At 32.5% G+C, this 18,544-nt stretch overlaps 1 protein-coding gene across 1 annotated transcript in view; it reads right to left on the bottom strand.

The window, feature by feature from the left end:
• Positions 1-18,544, bottom strand: part of Cht7 (chitinase 7) — a 95,317-nt gene that overhangs the window by 24,679 nt on the left and 52,094 nt on the right. The window contains exons 2-5 of the mRNA XM_089697691.1: positions 17,620-17,698; positions 16,258-16,460; positions 12,604-12,841; positions 7,456-7,635 (exon numbers count right to left, since the gene is read on the bottom strand). Coding sequence (XP_089553817.1) covers positions 7,456-7,635; positions 12,604-12,841; positions 16,258-16,460; positions 17,620-17,698 — 700 coding nt within the window. The remainder of the gene's footprint in view (positions 1-7,455; positions 7,636-12,603; positions 12,842-16,257; positions 16,461-17,619; positions 17,699-18,544) is intronic.

The raw sequence follows: 18,544 nt of genomic DNA, 5'->3' as shown, positions 1-18,544 counted from the left end.
AAAAAAAAACATCTGGGGCCGTATTATGACCTCTTATTTTAAGTTTACGCCGTGTATTGAACTGACTGGCAAATTCATATTATGAACGCAATAACCATGGTTAATTAAAGTAAATTATGAATTTGCCAGTCAGTTCAATTTACGGCGTAAACTGTCTGGAAATAAGTCATAATACGGCCCCAGGAACTAATTCAGTTTGATACTAAACCGTTGTTTAATTCAATAGTAATTTATACTCCCAACTAGTCAAGCCTGAAATATGATAAAAACACGTTTACGTCGCGTGAATAAACACGAAAGAAGCGAAATTGTTTTGCCTTTCGCATCATTAACTTATTGGTAATGCTATCAAGAATTCACAACGAAGCTTAGATCAAGAGGTTTTGTTACGACAGGACCTAATTATGGTTAAGTGTCGTCACACGAACCGCGGTTTTTTGAAGGTTGTGTGTACAATGCACATGTTGTATTTTTGACCGTGACATGTAACAGTAAGAAATGGAGTTGATTGTGATCGTGTCGACATTACATTGATTTTTATTAAAATTATTTTATATTAACAGCGTGTTATAATAATGTACTTTTGCTATGAATATGTTATTAGTATTAATAATTAATGATCCGTTAAGCGATCAGCTAATGCTGAATGTAGATAATATATAAAATAAGTTGACAAATTGTAATTTGACTTAAATTACAAACTTATTAAACAACGAACAAAACGGCACACATTTGGTAAAAAAAATGTTTTTTTGACGTTTTACATTGAGTGTGGTCATGGTTCAAAAGCACAAAAGTCCGTAAAAAATTAATGCTTCTAGTGTTTTATAATTTATATTTATTGAATTGAGTAAGGTAGTCTCATTTGACTTTCAAAGACATCAAATAAACATTAAAGAACGTTGCACGTCTGAAGACACCCTTATATGTACGGAGTAGACTTCGTGACATGACGCAACGTGTGTCGAGGTTTGACGAAATTGACCTATGTCCTTTGCACAAACATACATACTAACTAGTTACAACTATGCATACTGTGAACCTCGAATGAAAATGAAACTAATCGAATTTACATAGTGCGTAGTAAAACGCATGAGAGGGTTCAATAAACCAAATAATAATAGTTAAAAAAAACTAAAAAACACGCTTTTTATAGAAAACCGAACTAAAAAATAGAAAATTTTATCAAATAAGTGTATTGTCATCGGTCCTCAATAAATCTACATAGTTTGAACGAAATCTGGCCGTTTAAAGTGGGTCAAAATCGCGCCCAAAGAAGTCGGTTACAAACATACAGGTGAAGCTAATACCTATAAAGCGTGTAAAAAATAGGATGATGTTGAAGCTGGACTCAACGTTAGACTAATGTACTAACACTATTTTAATGACTATTTTATTAAAATTGTTAAAACTAATGACATGACTGACCGGTTGGCTTGGTTGGTAGTGGCCCTGCCTTTCAAGCCAGAGGTCGTGGGTTCGATTCCCACCCGAGGCAAATATTTGTGTGATGAACGTAGATGTTTGCTCTGTGCCTGGGTGTTAATTATCTATATAAGTATTTATTTAAAATTATATATTATGTATGTTTATCAGCCATCTGGTTTCCATAACACAAGCAAAAGCTTAGTATGGGATCAGATCGTGCCCTGTGTGAGAATTGTCCTGAAATATTTATTTTATTTTTATTGCACGCCTCATAAGCGAAGCGTTGAGGTGGGTACTACTGTCACTTCGCGCAAAACATCTGATTTTTCAAACTTAAAATGTCTTTATGTATCATACATTGCACTTGTAAGATAATACATACACACACATATTAAGAAAAAACACTATTTTTAACGTTCATGATATTTTTGATGTCATTTTTGTTATTTAAACTAGTTAAGAGCCCTTTGTACTGAAAGTTTAGGCATTTTAGGCACTGAGATGGCTCGCGCCCGCGTTGCGCAGGAGCCGGCGCGGCATGAACTCCGGTGACCTATGAAGGCGGGTGATTATGCCACAGTATAAATAAATCAGTAGTTCGATTTTATTTGCTATCGTAGGAATGTTGTTGATATATAAATTTACTACTTATCCTATACCATTAAACGAGCAATATTTGCATATTTATACAGGGTGTCCCAAAAAGTAGTGATATACTGAAGCTGGGAGGTAGAGGACTTAGAGGGCTATCCGAATCACCCCCATGTGTGTTATGCGATTTTTCGTATTTTCGGAGTTATTACATTTTTTTTCAATTTTTCATCTATCGCCGAGTACGATGAGATTTTTATTTATGGTGACGTGAATTATTGCGCTAGATGCTTGTTTTTTTTTGTGTGCTAAGCTGAAAGATAGGCCAATTCAGTATGGTAACATTTACTATCGTTAGATCTTCGAATGGAATAAAAAAAAGAATTAAATGCTATGAAAGATAAAATTACCCAGTATGTTCATAACTTCAAGGGCCCATAAAAAAATAAAATCACATAAAAAAGGTTTTCCATTTGGCTTTTAAAAACTTGCTCTATCGATCAGGTAGCTACCCTAAAAATTTCATTTTATTATTCTGAAGGCTTCAATCGAAAAATTGAAATCTAAATGTGGTAAGTGCAAAATTTTTATTAACATGATGATTATTAAAACCAATAAATAGGTGTTTAAAAATGAATTTTTTTTAAATAGCCCCGCTGTTGCTCAATGCAAGTGCGACATCACCGTAAAAAGTTGTCTTTTTAATGTCTGAATGCTCTTTTATCATTTTTAATGGTTTCTTCTGCTACTATGAATTTCCGGGTTATTTCGTCCAAATTGTGGCAGTCTCTCGTCTTTGTAGTATCCCCACGGAAAAAATTCAATAGAAATAGAAAATAGAAATTCAATAAAATTCTATCCAAAAACTTCCCTGTAAAACCTGATTAGTAAATGAAATGTCAAATTTTCATAAACATAGCGTTCCCCTAATTCTCATAAAACTGATTATGCTTTTAAAATCGATGTTACTTCTGATTTTTTTTTGATCGAGTCAAATGTTTAATATTGTGTTTTTATCCAAAAAAGTCACTAGATCAAACGTTTATCTGTGCTATATATTTTTTTAGGATTTTAAATATGATGATTTCTATCCAAAAACCATGATTTAGAAACATACATTTCGGAGCAGGGCCCCTTAAAAAACAGTTTAAAAAAGTTCTGTCTTGGACGTCCGTGTGTCTGTATGTGCGGATCCTTTTTCTTGTTAACACGATAGCGACCGAAATACTTTACTAATCGAGTCTTTTTTTTTCTCTTACGCTTGAGTATGCTCAGGAATAGAACCCTTTCATTTTTCAGGGTCTGATTCGATTTTAATTGTTATTAAATAAACAAAAATAATAATTAATAAATATTTATTAAAAAAAATTATGAGGCGTGCACTTTTGGATTTTCCAAATTATTTATTATTTACACCTTCTTATCTCTATAGAAGATTACCCTGATTTTAAATACACGAATGTAGAGGCAGCTTACTAATAATATAATGTGAAAGTTTTGTATTACTCATCAATGACCGTATTTCTGGAATATCCTTATAGCATACTTAGGGTAGTCATGGAAACAGTGCCAAGTCGGGCCTACAAGTTAACCTTCAAGATTTTAAATAAATCAAAAAGTTTATTCAGTAGAAAATACTTAAAAGCACAAAACATATTATACACACATTAATCTTAAGTTTCAACTCATCCATTTACAAAAAGGACGTTTTCATAATATTAAAAATTGAATTTATCGATATCGGGTCAGCACTAATGCCTGTGTCAGGTGGCGAGACCGTTTTATAGATTCCGCGATCGTTGCTTTTTGATAGGAAATAGAATTATGTAAGGTAGACGCAGTGCTGACGTCAGCTGCAGGCTGCAGCTATCGATAAAATATTTGATTAAGCTCTCGATACTGATGTGACCTTGCGCTAGTGATGTGCTCAAGCTATCGATGGATTCATTTATTTTTATATACTTTGTTGTAAGTTAGAACTATTTTGCTTTCCTTACTTGTTGATGGATCGATTTAAAGATATTAAAATATTTAAGTTACAATTATTTCACTGAAAAGTGAAACTAATAAAACCTATAGTTTATTTAAATAATATAACACACGACCTTCTTCACGACCACGACCATGTACAATTCTATGTTTATTTTTTTATTACTACACATCGTAGTGGATATGTAGAGATAAACTACGATAACATGGCGCGCCCCTCCAAAATTCAAAACGTTTGAAAGTATTGTGCATGCATGTGTGCGTAATGAGACGGCCGTCAAACAAAAACAAATCCACGGATTTGTTGCTCGACTAGTCACGCTCTAATCGCTCATTATTATTAGTAATGGCGCTGCACTGACGTATTCTATGAAAACGACACGTGCGTTGTCTTGGGCGCTCGGCAACTTATGATTAGTTGACCAACAAATCTGGACGTAAAGTACTAAAGACGAATACGTACAACTACATACAAACTCCTTCGTAAGGATGTCACTACACACATTGAAATAGTAATTTGGAGGGGCGCGCCATGTTATCGTAGTTTATCTCTACATACATCATACCATAATAATAAATGCATACGTTTTATTACGAACACTAGACTATGTCGTTTTAAAATAAATATTTTATATTGCATTGTAGATAAAAATATGCAATACAGTTCCGTGTTTGCATTTCAATTATTGACACATATGATCAAAATATGTATTGTATTTTTATGATCAAATTTAACCTTAATTGAATAAACGAAGTAGGTTCCGTAAGCAACGTATTTTTAAATATAGTTTAAAATACCAAATTATTTTTGCAAATTAAATATAAAAGTATCGATAAGTGAGGTACATCACTAGCGGTGAAATGGCTGGTGACAGGTGCAACCACAGACATTCTATCGATACTGCACATTCGACACAACCCACTATTTCCATAAACCTTTTGTTTACCTTTATTTTTCAGTTGATAAAACCATGAAAATGATGGATAAAGTTTATGACAATTATTATTAACCGATAGATAGATAGATATATATTAGAAATACTAGTGGTCCGCCCCGGCTTCGCCCGTGGTACCTACATGTTTAAACTATCCTATCTCTCAAGTTGGATCGAACTGCACAATGCACATGGTGTGCGAATTTTATTGCAATCGGTTAAGTGGTTTAGGAGTCCATTGAGGACAAACATTGTGACACGAGATTTATATATATTAAGATAAATGAGCATTTCGGGTATCTACCTATCAATTAAAACGTTTTAAATTCCGCCTCCAAAAATTTTTTTGTGAATAAAACCATTAAAAACGTATAAAAGGCTGAACATTTAATAATACAGCGCACGAACTATAATAACCAGTCCCATTTAATAATAATTAAATATTCAAAAGACTATAAACAATAATTTTGAAACGGACAGAACTCACGTCTCTAAAATACGGTAATGTTAAACAAATAAGCCCTAGAATTTGGTTTAATTGCCTATTAAGATACGTACTTGTTAAATTAACTAAATATAAAGTACGAAGTAAACATAATATTATACTTATACGTACTTGGAATATTGATTTATACGTTATGTACGTGAGTAAATCTGTGTAAAAAATTGTCTCTTTTAGGTTCTCTAATTCACTCTTATACATTTTGGGATACAACTCCCTGTCGCATAAAAGCAAAAAATATGAAAAATATTCCACTTCTTTTAAAGATTATATCTCCAAAACATAAACACTCCTACTCAAAACATTAGCTTAAATGTTAAAGGTTAGGAATTCACAAACATCCCGACAGACCATCGTAGTATAATTATATCTTTATAAAATACTAGCAATGCCCTGCGGTTTCACCCGCATAGATAGCGATATCGTTACAGTGAAAATCTACAAATAGGTCGGACTATAGGTTTAATTTTTAATCACATTAAAATCACCTTTAGGCTTTACCCCGTCCCGCACTACGGCCTTTTGTTTTTTGTTTTAGTGGGGAAATCTTTCATAGATACCCACGGGCCACGGCCTCCGGGGGAGGGGCCGTGGGTTATGTCGGATTCCTACCGACCAAAACCCCACTGTGTTCCGTCAAGACGCATATTGGTAGAATTCCTCCGTGACCCCCGCACTACGGCCTGCTCGAACAGTATACCTAGGTACTATTTTCTGTAGATTGACACTTTTAAAAATTCGTTATATCTTTTGAATGGAATATCCAATTCTTTTCATTTAAAAAGTATTTTGCTGGTATTGAAACAGTCTATAATAAAACATCATTTAATGGGATAAGGATTAAAATATGTGCATGGATAACATGGTTTGATTACTGTCGGCACTTCTATTTACTTTGAAAACGTAAAAAAGTTGTTGTAGTAACATAACTACTGAAGATGGACATATGTTATCGCGGACTTTCTTGTAGATATTGAACCATTCTATAATACCGTAGAACATTTTTTTGTTCTATCTTCAATAGATTCCGCAGCGCACGCGATGACAGAAGTTTTATTGAGGATTTTTTTACACCTTGGGTTACATTATTGCATTTTTGGTAAGGATCTCTAATTTTTTTGAAAATGCAATATAGCCTATGTTGCTCAGTAAAGATGCAGCTTTCTAATGGTGAAAGAATTTTTGAAATCGGTCCAGTAGTTTTTGCGTGAAAACCATACATACATACATACATACATACATACATACTTACAAACTTTTCCTCTTTATAATATTAGTATAGATGTTTCTGACAACGTATCCATACTAATATTATAAATGCGAAAGTAACTCTGTCTGTCTGTCTGTTACTCAATCACGCCTAAACTACTGAACCAATTTGCATGAAATTTGGTATGGAGATATTTTGATACCCGAGAAAGGACATAGGCTACCTTTTATTGCGAAATAATGTACCACGGGCGAAGCCGGGGCGCACCTCTAGTCTTTTATAAATATGAGATTCCGTCATTAACATCGTATCTTATGTTTTGAAATATATTATTTATCGTGGGTACCTTTAATACATGGAAATAATATTTGACTAAATGCATCACTGTCACTTAAACAAATATCACTTGAAATATCTTGTAAATTTTGTCAGTATTCTATATGAGATAACCTTTCGCGTATTCACTATTTTAAGTGGCTTCTCTAATGTTGGTACCTATCCATAACCAATCTTACTTTTATATAAATCACGAAATAATACAAAATCATTCTATAGATCTACTTCCATCTTATAATGCTTTAGTTTTCTCTGTTATTTATTTCTTACTAAATATTACGCTCTTTTTAGTTTTGGTCTCATTAAAGGTTCATTTCAGGATTTGTAGCTAAATATTGATGTGCTTGATACCATGTGCCTATTGATGTGCCATACACATCAATCATTTCTTTATTATTATTTACATTCCTCACTTACTGTTCCATAAATGAAACTCTAAAAACCTTTATACATAAAGCACATACCTTTCAACAGCATCACAAAGTTCTTCTTATCATCTCCACCCTTGGGGTACTCCCAATCAATGTCCAGACCGTCGAAGTTTCTGTCACGGAGGTAGGGAATAGCTGAGTAGATGAAGGTCTGCCTGGAGTAACGGGTAGCTGACATTTCCTTGAACTTCTGGGTACCAAAGGACCAACCACCTGCGAACAAAATAAACTTAATCGTAAGAAGGAAAAATTCCTGCAGTTTAGGCCTCGACCCAATTTAGAAGTGCTCGACCTGAATTTTATATGAATTTATTGGAATCAAATGCTTGATGTAAAATTTTATTTGCCGAAAACTTTAACCTACTTTTTTCGGTTAAAATAATTTATTTTACATGCTTTTTATACTTTTAAAAGGTGTGACTCGAAACATAGGTATCTTCAGTGAAGTCTTTCTTAAATGGAAAAGAAACTACAAGTACGGTAGAACTTTTTGTATTGTGATTTAGAAATCTATCGTTAGTTTTATTGTTCCTAGTTATTTATTGCTTTCTTGCCAACTTAATCCGGCTTTCCTCTCGACTGGCTTATCCGGTAGATTGATCAGTTGCTTTTAGGATTCTGTATTACTATTATATTTGAAGAAGATATTCCAAATACGCTTAAGTGATGTTTTGTTCATTGTACATACGTATTTCAATTGTATATTTTGTTTGGAACTTCAAACCTTCATAGTACGAACTAAAAAAATCGAGTTTTTATCTAATAGGAAATGTTTATTCATCCATTATAAGCGTGCCTACAGTCGTATACGTATTGCATTGTTTTATCTAGTTACTAGCTGCGCTCCGCGGTTTCACCCGCGTGCCTCTGCACCTGTTGGTCTAAGCGTGATCATATATCGCCTATAGCTGGTATATAGCCTTCCTCGATGAATGGGCTATCTAACACCGAAGGAATTTTTCAAATCGGACCAGTTGTTCCTGAGATTAGTGCGTTCAAACAAACAAACAAACTCTTCAGCCTTATAATAGATATGCATAAAATATTTAAATTATATATTATTGTTATAGAAGTACAGTAGCACCTCTATAAGTCGAAAATCAAGGGAGACGCCAAAAAATTCGAGTTCTAGAGTTTTCAACTTATGGAGGATTTCGACTTAGGCGGATTTTGATTCGACATTCAGAGTTTGAGGTTTATTCTTATAAATTTAGAGTTAGAGAGGTAAAATAAATTAAAATTTAACTTGCAGAGGTGACAAACATGTTTTTATTTATTACAAATCAACATTATTTCAAATCATTTTAAAATAAAAAATTTGGCATTAAAAGTCAGTATTTTTTTTGCTTTAGATAATTTGGTTGTTCTCTAGCATTGTCTAATCTACCTATCTCTTCAGAGATACTGGTTTGCTCTATAAAATTTCGTAAGGTATTCAATGCGGTTCTTGCCTCTTTTATGGAAACCTATGGAGCGCATGTACTATTCACGTCTTCTATGTCATCTTAATCATTAGTATCGGTTTTCTGAGCTACTGAATCGTTAATTTCGTCATTAGATACCTACTTAATGCAAACACGTGTTTACATGAGTCATAAATTTATTATCGTATACTCCTAAAATGTAAAACGTTGCTATGTTCGAGATACAGAGGTCAAATTTAATTTTTCGAGTTATAGAGTGAAAATATGTACCATAATGGCTTGGAGGGAACAGAACATTTTTTCGAGATTTGGAGGTTTTTGACTTATCGAGGGTCGACTTAACGAGGTGCTACTGTATTAGTAAGTATTTATTCGTTCAACATTTAAAACATCCAGCTAACATTACATGTTAAGGCGATGTTAACGGCGTACCTCTGATACTTTTAAATCTCTCCTAATGCTAAGTAATCATTACTTACATCTAAGTGCGGCGGTAAGTCGCAGCTGTACCGTAAGTTACAATAAGTAACGCTAAGTTAAGACCCATTTACAAAGCCTGTAACCTACGCGTAAATATTCTCTTGTATCTGTTTGTATGGGGCTTTAGTGAACCTTAATATGGGCATGTTATTAAATTATAGGTTATATTTTGACGTTTCCTGATCGTAAAATTGTCTGTACTGTGGATGTTTCTTTAAATTACGTTTAATTCCTGTTATGTTTCTAGATAGATGGCAGTATAATTTAAATAATATTTAGATTTGTTACAAAATCACGTCTATACATAAGGTTTTAGAAAAAGTAATATATGATATTTTTAAGAATGAATCCTAGATACCTACTTAAACTTTTAAATCTAAAATCTGTTTACTCAGTATATATACAGTTCATATGGTTTCATTCATTATTGTATATCGGTGGCCTATAGATACGTGTTTTTATAAAATTATTATCATGTTCGGTTCAGGAATTTACCGTTTCGTAACAATGCCAGTTTTATGGGAAAATCGATTAAAACTAATTCGATCTTAATTCAAACAATACATTTTCACACTATAGTTACGCGCCAAGATTATATTGTTGCATGGTGAGAAGTTTTTGTCGATATCGAGAAAATAGGTGAAATTGCTATTACGTGGGAACCCGTAATAGTGTTGTGGTATGAGTTATCGATAATTTTGGCAATAACGATATTTGTTATAAATACTTTGTGTGTTGTGTATTGTTTATGTACAGTAGCGATAACATAAACCGTCACGCTATGTAATAAGGTGACGATTTTGGTATTTTTTAATCTTGCCAAAGAAGTTTCATTTCTGACACGTGTGCTCGGCACATACGTTCTTTTTTGTTCAGTAATCAGAATTAACAAAATGAATAAAAATTTTAACGGCAAAAGAGGAACTGAACGTATTTTCATTCAATCAACCCGATTTAAACTACTGTTTACTCGGCATTAACAACACAATTATTATAATCGTAAACAATACCGTATTTCCTATACATGCAATAAAAATCAGAATATATCAGGAAACGTTCTGGGCTATGCTTTAGAAATTAGGCTCTATTTTATGTAACAAGCCGTATGTCAAGTAATTAATCTTATGTAAGACAAATTGTCAACTTAACGCAAACAAAACATATGACGAAACTGCTTATTGATGTTTAAATAACTTTGAAGTGGTACTTAGTTTGAGGGTCGGTTTTGGTAATACGTCATTTATGACATCGTTTAATCTGTGGAAACACTATAAGGTAGGGTTTCTAGGTAGCTTATATAATGTTTGTATCTATAACTTCTAACTTTTCTTTTTATTTTGTCCTTAAACAAACAAGTTTTTTACTTATAAATCTCTCAAATAATTGGAAGGTGTGTGTTTTAGATTTGTATGAGATTCAGGGATTAAAAAAGTTTTATTTTTGTATTTATGTTTACACTTATTCTTGACTTCAAATCTTTAACCAAGCTAAGTATTAAACGCTATTCAATAAACAATCTTTAAACTGATATTATTTTATAAAAAAGTTCCTTTCTAATTTATCAGAATGCTAACATAAATAAAATCCAATTAAATGTCATATCATTTCATCAATTAACAAACCCAATGAAGAGAATTTGAATCGCCTTGAAGGAACAAAACACCGGAACTGCGCCGGAACTCTCTTATTCAAATTAAAATAATTGATCCACGATAACTGTTGATTGATATACTAAATGAACATAATTATAGTCAGTAAGTCAGTACGGTCACGCAACTTGGTGGCCAGGGCCGGATTCTAGTTGTATAAGACTTTTGTCGGATATTCGTAAGGCCTCTAAACGCTTATCCTTTCTTTTAACATCCATTACCTTTAGTCGATATTTTACTTAAGTTTGAGATAAGATTCAGTAATAATTAAGATATATTGGCAATGTTCTGAATCTGGCATATACATAAAGCTTTATCAGAAGGCTCAAAATAAAGTTTAATCAGTAATAAGTCAGAGTAAAGTGTTATTACTTAACTATTGTTAGTCTTTAATATTATGAATTAGTTTGATGAGACAGAACTATTTTAATTCGTAAGTTAAGAATACATTTAACTATGATATTTTCGTTCATATAGATTTTATGTCTTGTATAACTAGAGGGCCTCTGCATATTATAGTTTACAACAGTCCGGGCCTGAACGTGACCACTTTTATATTAAATATTTATTACCGCTTAATATGTACATGAAATGTAGAAATCGTTAGTATACAATTCAAGTTAATTGATATATTTCAACGTGTTGCTGATTGGCATTTCTTTGTACACAACCGGCTTTGTGTCCTATTAGATTCTTTGGATAATTAATTTTAGTTTTTTGGGCCAAACTTAATTGGGAATGTCGAGAATATAATATTTGGTAATAATGAACAGTTCAATAAGATTTTCAAATCGTTTTGTTAAACAACAGATAAATTGAAGAAGTTCATTTTGTAAATAAATCACTTTTATCCATATGAATAATGTATTTATTCACATTTTATTTTATAAGAGTGATCATTGCATTTTTAACTATCCTTTTATGCGTTTACAATGCCTTGCTTTTCTAAAATATTCTATTTTTAACTGAGATAAGTACTATAACATAAATATTTTACTATGTCAATATTATTTTATCGACACGAAGCACAACACTACAGCTGCTTGCGAAACCGTGTTCTCTTTACTTATTTAAGTAACACCCGTGTTTACATTGTAAGTAGAATCTGTGTGTCATGCAATAAATTACTTTTTGTTAAAGTACACCTCAAGCTTCTGCGTGGAAAATAAGAAAATATTGAAGTCCTGTGTATTTAAATTTTATGAATGTTATGAATCATAAAAATTGGAATATTCACTTCAAATATGGAGAAGGAGGCTTTATTACGCACTTTCGGTATACACAATGACAATATAATTTTACCGGTCACAATAACCGTTTTATTTTTTGTCTATAATAAAATACCAATCATTATTTGGAAAAACTGACACGAAAAAATCTAGACGAAAAACATACCTACCTAATATTTAATAGATCAAAAAGGACAGCGTCGATAGTTCTCAAATAATAACTATCTAGAACTTGTTTCAAAGATTGTTTTTATTTCTTCGTTTTTATTCAACTTTAATATGTCGTATACGCATATAATACTACCTATACAACTAAGAACTTTCACATCAGAGTAATTAAAAAAAGGAATCGAATTTCTCCATTCTTTAAAAAAGCACAACGATAAAACCTCAACTCACCAATAGCAAGCAAAGTCTTCAACTTAGGGTTGGCTTTCTTCAGCGCATTTATCCTATCGTACAATCCAGTTTTGCCATCTTTCGTCTCATCGTTAGATTCAAAAGAACTGAGTTTTCCCTTCTTCATCCATCCGAAGGCGAAGATGATGTGGGTGCAGAGATCAGGCTGGATGTCTTCTGGCATGAACTTGCCGGTTTTGGTCCTGTATTGAGACCAGTTCGTGTAGTAGCAGACCACCTGTAAAAAGTGGAACATGGTATAGATAGAACTAATGATATTGCCATTTTAAAAGTAATCCAAAAGAAATATTATTGAGACCTATATTTATTTAGTAATTTAGAAAGAGCTTTGAATTCTTGTAACAGTCATAAGTATTTTCAAATAATCCTGTCAAAGGCAGAAGTTCTTTATGCGTAGCGTATGTTTTTCTTTACAATTTCGCAGTCATCAAGGTTTTTGGGCAGTGGAGGGTCAAGTGATTAAGACCTCAGTTTTAAATGAAATCTCGAGGGATATATTATACAATTTGATATTTCTATATCACCAGTAGTGGTAATGGTTCAGCTCTTTTCTATCTTTGCATATTGTAAATTTATGTAAACATCACTATTACAAACATACAGTTTTTGGCATTTTAAAATTCAGTTGCAGAAAAACCCCATTTATTTAGTTTAACATGCTCTTTATTTATTCAAAAACATTTAAAAAATGTTGCTATCAAAACGTTGGTTGGTAACAGCCACTTGATCTGAATTCCACGTAGGATATCCTATATTTTAACTAGTTATGCTACAATTATATTGACCTATCTAAATCGTTTAAGGGAAACTACCTCTATTCCCACACACATACGTATCAAAATACCATATCACAAACTGAAGGTAAGCAAGTGCGCTTTTACGTTCAAAAAGCTGTTCACATCCGCGTTGTCAACTCAAAGTGTTTATGGAACTGGGACTTCTGCATGTATTACAATGTGTTAAAGTTTAGAATCGATTGACGGGGCATCATTAGATTTGTACTGAGCAAGGTCCAGCTTATTTTCTGACGCCTCTTGAAGGAAAATACCGCCTTTCTAAATGTAAGTGCGTTGATCTTTAATATTTCCATATCTAGTTTTTATTAGCATAGCCTAGGTTTTGAGTTAATTCATTTCAATCGATGGTAAGTGAAAGGGTCTTAATTATAAATAGTAGCGTGGAAAGGGGTTACTTTCTAGATAGTTTAAGATTAATTTAATTGAAAATTGAACGCAAATGTAATAGAAAACTAATAAAATAGAACAGCTGCATAGTGAGAAAAAAGACGTGTGGCACTCGGGGACTGCCGCGGTAAAGCTATTGCATGCTATGCCTTCAAACCACACCGCCGTGCCCGTCGGAGTGGGGAGCGTGAGGTTTTTTCGTTACGGAATTTTTGGATTCGGTCCCCGCGCTCAAGGCCCGCGATAGAAGCTATGCGATAGCTTAAAAAATCTTAGGCAATATATACATATATGTCTTATTGGTCTCATAAGCTATGTTCAATTAAAGTCAATTAGATATAAAGTTGGTTACAAAAGCATAATATGACATAAATATAAAACACTGCATAAATTATAAATATCTATAAATCTCATGTCTAGGAACTTAATTATATACAGCTGCATTATATACAAAGCAAAGTCACAGGCAAAGTGTTATCTATTTTACTTCCTTTATACATATCCTTCATTCATTCATACTTCGAATTCACAATTAACAATTCTGTTAATCACAATAACCTACAAATTGGAACATTGAACTGATTAATCGAACAACGTGATAAGGACTCCACTTCGATAAAACAAACAAAATTATGGTAATGGCGATGAACATGCAATAACGTTGGATTTGCATCAGCTGTAGTTTGTGAAATCGGAGCGCAAATGAATTATAAGTCAGCTAGTGGCAAGGCTGTGTGGAAACGCAGGACAGTCTATACATCTGAAGAGTTTTTGTACGCGCTAATTTAAGGATTTAATTTTTGGAAAAGGACGTGATTCCTGTGTGCCTGCGAAGCCAGGGCACACCGCTAGTGTAAAAGTATATAAGAGACAGTAGCATAACAACATAAACAACAAGGATAGAACTAATGGACTCAATTATGAAAATAGGACTATAGAAAGAGGTGTCATATAGGATGGTCTTCATTTTTCATTTTTAAAGTAGTACATAAATAAACATAACAAATAAATTTTGTGTTTTTGTTATTGATATGTTAAATTAAGTAAGATACAATTTTTTTTATGGAAACTTATAACTTTTGTCTTGTTACTTCCTGTTTAAATACCATTGTATTTCAAAGCTCTTCGCGACTTAAGTTTTCTTTTTATCTACAAGAGATCGAATGCAAAACTACCTGTTCTCAGTGACAATAAGAATACGCAAGAGTTTAAAAACCGCTTTAAACGATAGCTATTATTAATATTATTACTTTACCTTGAGGTATTTCCATATTGATTGTAATGAAAGTACATTTATGTGATTTTACTATAACATTTATTTCATCGATGTTGATTTTATGAACTATTTATTATTGATCTAAAACATTTTGACGATTATTAAAGTGAAACTTTTATTACATCGTCTCAAACTTTTTGGTCTGTATAGCGCATGTCGCGTGACGGTCGGCTGCCGAGTAGGTATAAAGCAGTGTTCGGAACCGTACGATAATTATCGTACAAATACGATAATTTTGTCCCTAAGTTTCACTTTTACCGTGGTTTCATAATCCACACATTTTTTTTTAAGTTATGAGTGTTTTTTTTTGTAAAATTAATAAGTAGTCCGGAAAATTCAAAAAGAATGGTTTTACTAGTTTTAGCGAATAGGCTGCGTTTGTAATTGAAATGTTTGATCGTCTGGATGTACGGAATGCGATTAAAATATTGATCGGAATTTCCATTAGCAAGAGATGCAATGTTGGTTGTAATTTATGAGATAATTTCGTACGTGTTTCTAAAAGAATACTAACAACATAAACAACAACACAATATTTTGAAGTTTTGATGATAGTATTGATCTAGATTCTAGAATTCTGAGGGAAATAGTTATAGTAGTACTTGTATGTAGAAATATCGAATGATTTCGTGAAATATTTGTCGAGAAAAAATAATATGTTGCAGTCTCGGATGGTTTAAGTTTGTTTGTAGCTAATGTTTCTGAAACAGTTGCATTAGCTCTGTTGATTCTTAAAAATAAGAGTATAGTGACTAATTATTAACATTCGGTACTTATTTGTACTTGAGCGAGTAACATCCTCGTTTAATGTGGAATAGGAAACATTATTGTAATTTATACTGTTTTACTGATTGACTTTCTAAAGGATCACTTAATCTACCTTAATCTTCAAATACTTGACGTTCGTTGTAAATCCATACTTAATATTATAAATGCGAAAGTAACTCTGTCTGTCTGTCTGTTACTCAATCACGCCTAAACTACTGAACCAATTTGCATGAAATTTGGTATGGAGATATATTGATACCCGGGAAAGGACATAGGATAGATTTTATCCCGAAAATCCCACGGGAACGGGAACTATGCGGGTTTTTCTTTGACTGCGCGGTCGATGCTGCGGGTGGAAAGCTAGTACGCTATAAAACCAATATTAAGAATAATTAATCTATTTACCTTATATCCATCTTTATCTCTATGTTCATCTGTAGCAACAGAATTATCAAGTGCAGCGGACGACTTCCGACTGGCCACGCTTGGCCGACCACGGATCTTTGGCCTGTTCACACTAGCGGATATAACCTGGTCGGAGGATCTTGATACACTGGTCGATACTGAGGTGCTCACTTTGCTTGGCTTACGGAGTCTTCTGCGGACATCTGGAAGAAAAATGACGAATTTTAACTGGTTTAAATTTAAAATTGGCTTTATCTGTCCAATAATTTCATCTGGAGGGTTACCCTGATGTCCTAAAGCAGTATTAATTACAATGTGGAATAATGACAGAGATATATAGGTCTGTTTCTTCCCACACTGAAATGAATACTGCTTTTAGACAATGGTAGCCCACGATTTTTTTCGACAATTTGCCTTTAGTAAAAACATGTACGAGGCAAGAATTTGGAGTAAGGAAAAAGCGATTAGTGAAATTGACGTGAAAGGAAACCCAATTCTTTTCTGGTACTAAGGTTATAAGCTTTTGAAACCAAATTTTGCATGTCATTCTTTGTTAACACCTTAAATGACTAAGGGCTACTGTAGTATACGTGAGTTGTTTATTAAAGGTTATTTATTTACTTACACGAAAGTTTTTTTAAACATGAACCTATATATTCTGTATAATATAGTCTAATTGAACAATTAAGGTATAATATTATAACACCATATAGTTCTAAATCTAGATAAAATTAAGATTGCTATATAATTTTAGTCTGGTTTTGGCTAATTTTCATCCAGATTTGAATTTCGGTAACGCAACGTGTCGAAGTCAGTTTTGAACGAAAAATAATAAGTTTAGTTAGTATCACCGTTAATGTTATTTCATTTGATTTATAAGAAAGCTCATTTACAGAAGTTAGAAAACTAACAATATCTCAATGAACAATTAATAATGGAGCTTTCAAGATAGCCTTAGGAAGTGGAGCGACATCTTCGCTCCAAATCATTTCAATGAGAACACCTCTTTGTCTCGAGATGTACTGCGACTTTTATAACGAATCTACTTACTAATGTCTTATTTATTTTTGATAAAATACGGTTAATTACTAGATTTATAAAAAGAGCAAACTAGAATGCAGTAGTAATAGCTTATTTAAGGTTAAGTAATAAACATTTTGATAAAATTGTTGTTAAGTTCATTTTAATAATAAGAATCATGTAAATGTGTATCACTTTCTCTTTAAAAAAATAAAATACGAAATATTATAACTAAAATTTTGAAGAAGTGATATATTGAAAAAAGAAATGGTAAAACATCACCATTTTCATCGACCTTATTATAAAATATAGCTATTTGTGTGAATAAAGAATATCACTCACTTGAAGAATCTGTCGATGGGGCGATGACTGCAACTAAGAGTAGAACGGTGAACGTCCACCTTAACAATCTTGGTGGCCACTGCAACAAAGAAAGGATACATTACTTCAAGATAACTTAACTTCACTTAATCACTTGAATTAAGTGTACAACTTAAACTAGCTTACACTCCATTTGTGAACTTTTTAAGTGAAGTTACAAATGTAAGGTGCAACTTGGGTACACTAAGTACTCTGTTAAGTTAATTTTTTGGAGGTGTTCTTAAAAATAAAGTTTTAAATTGGTAAGTGCATTACTTGAAAACGTCTAAATTTATTTGATTTAGGTTTAAAATAGCAATGATGAATTATTGTTAGAAGAATAATCTATTGTCGAGTAGCTATAGAAAATAATACATAAGGAAATATTTAAAAAAATGTTTTCAAATAACTTAAAAATAAATGTTTGTCAATTATCTAGTACATAATATAATTAAGTAAATTATCATACAAGTTCATTCATACAAGTATTATGCCATCATCAAAATTTCCTATCAAAGACGTCAAATCCTTTGAAATCCCCTAATTTCCCAAGGCGAAACCTAATGCGCTTACTGTATACATTATTACGTAAAATTAATAAACAGGCGTACAGCGTATCCAAAATATCGCTGCACTATTAACTCGATCCCGGCACGAATACATAATTCATGATACGACACGTGTTTGTGAATATTGCATAAATATGTCTTAGAGTTTATTTTCAGTTTATCTTTCACGGATTATACGGATTTTCTTTGATTTTGGAAATAAACTAAAATTGTTAAAATTAGTACGAGATACAATATAATATGATTTTGGATAATACCTTAGTTTTTAATGATATACAATACCTAATTATTTAATAAATTAAAACACGCCGTAATTTAATCTTACTATTGAAACAATG

The sequence above is a fragment of the Colias philodice genome, chromosome 8, assembly GCF_061535455.1.
Source record: "Colias philodice isolate Cphi_HAF_F1 chromosome 8, ilColPhil1 Martin Lab GWU primary, whole genome shotgun sequence".
Classification (NCBI taxonomy): domain Eukaryota; kingdom Metazoa; phylum Arthropoda; class Insecta; order Lepidoptera; family Pieridae; genus Colias; species Colias philodice.
This window is presented reverse-complemented; position numbering and strand designations above follow the sequence as displayed.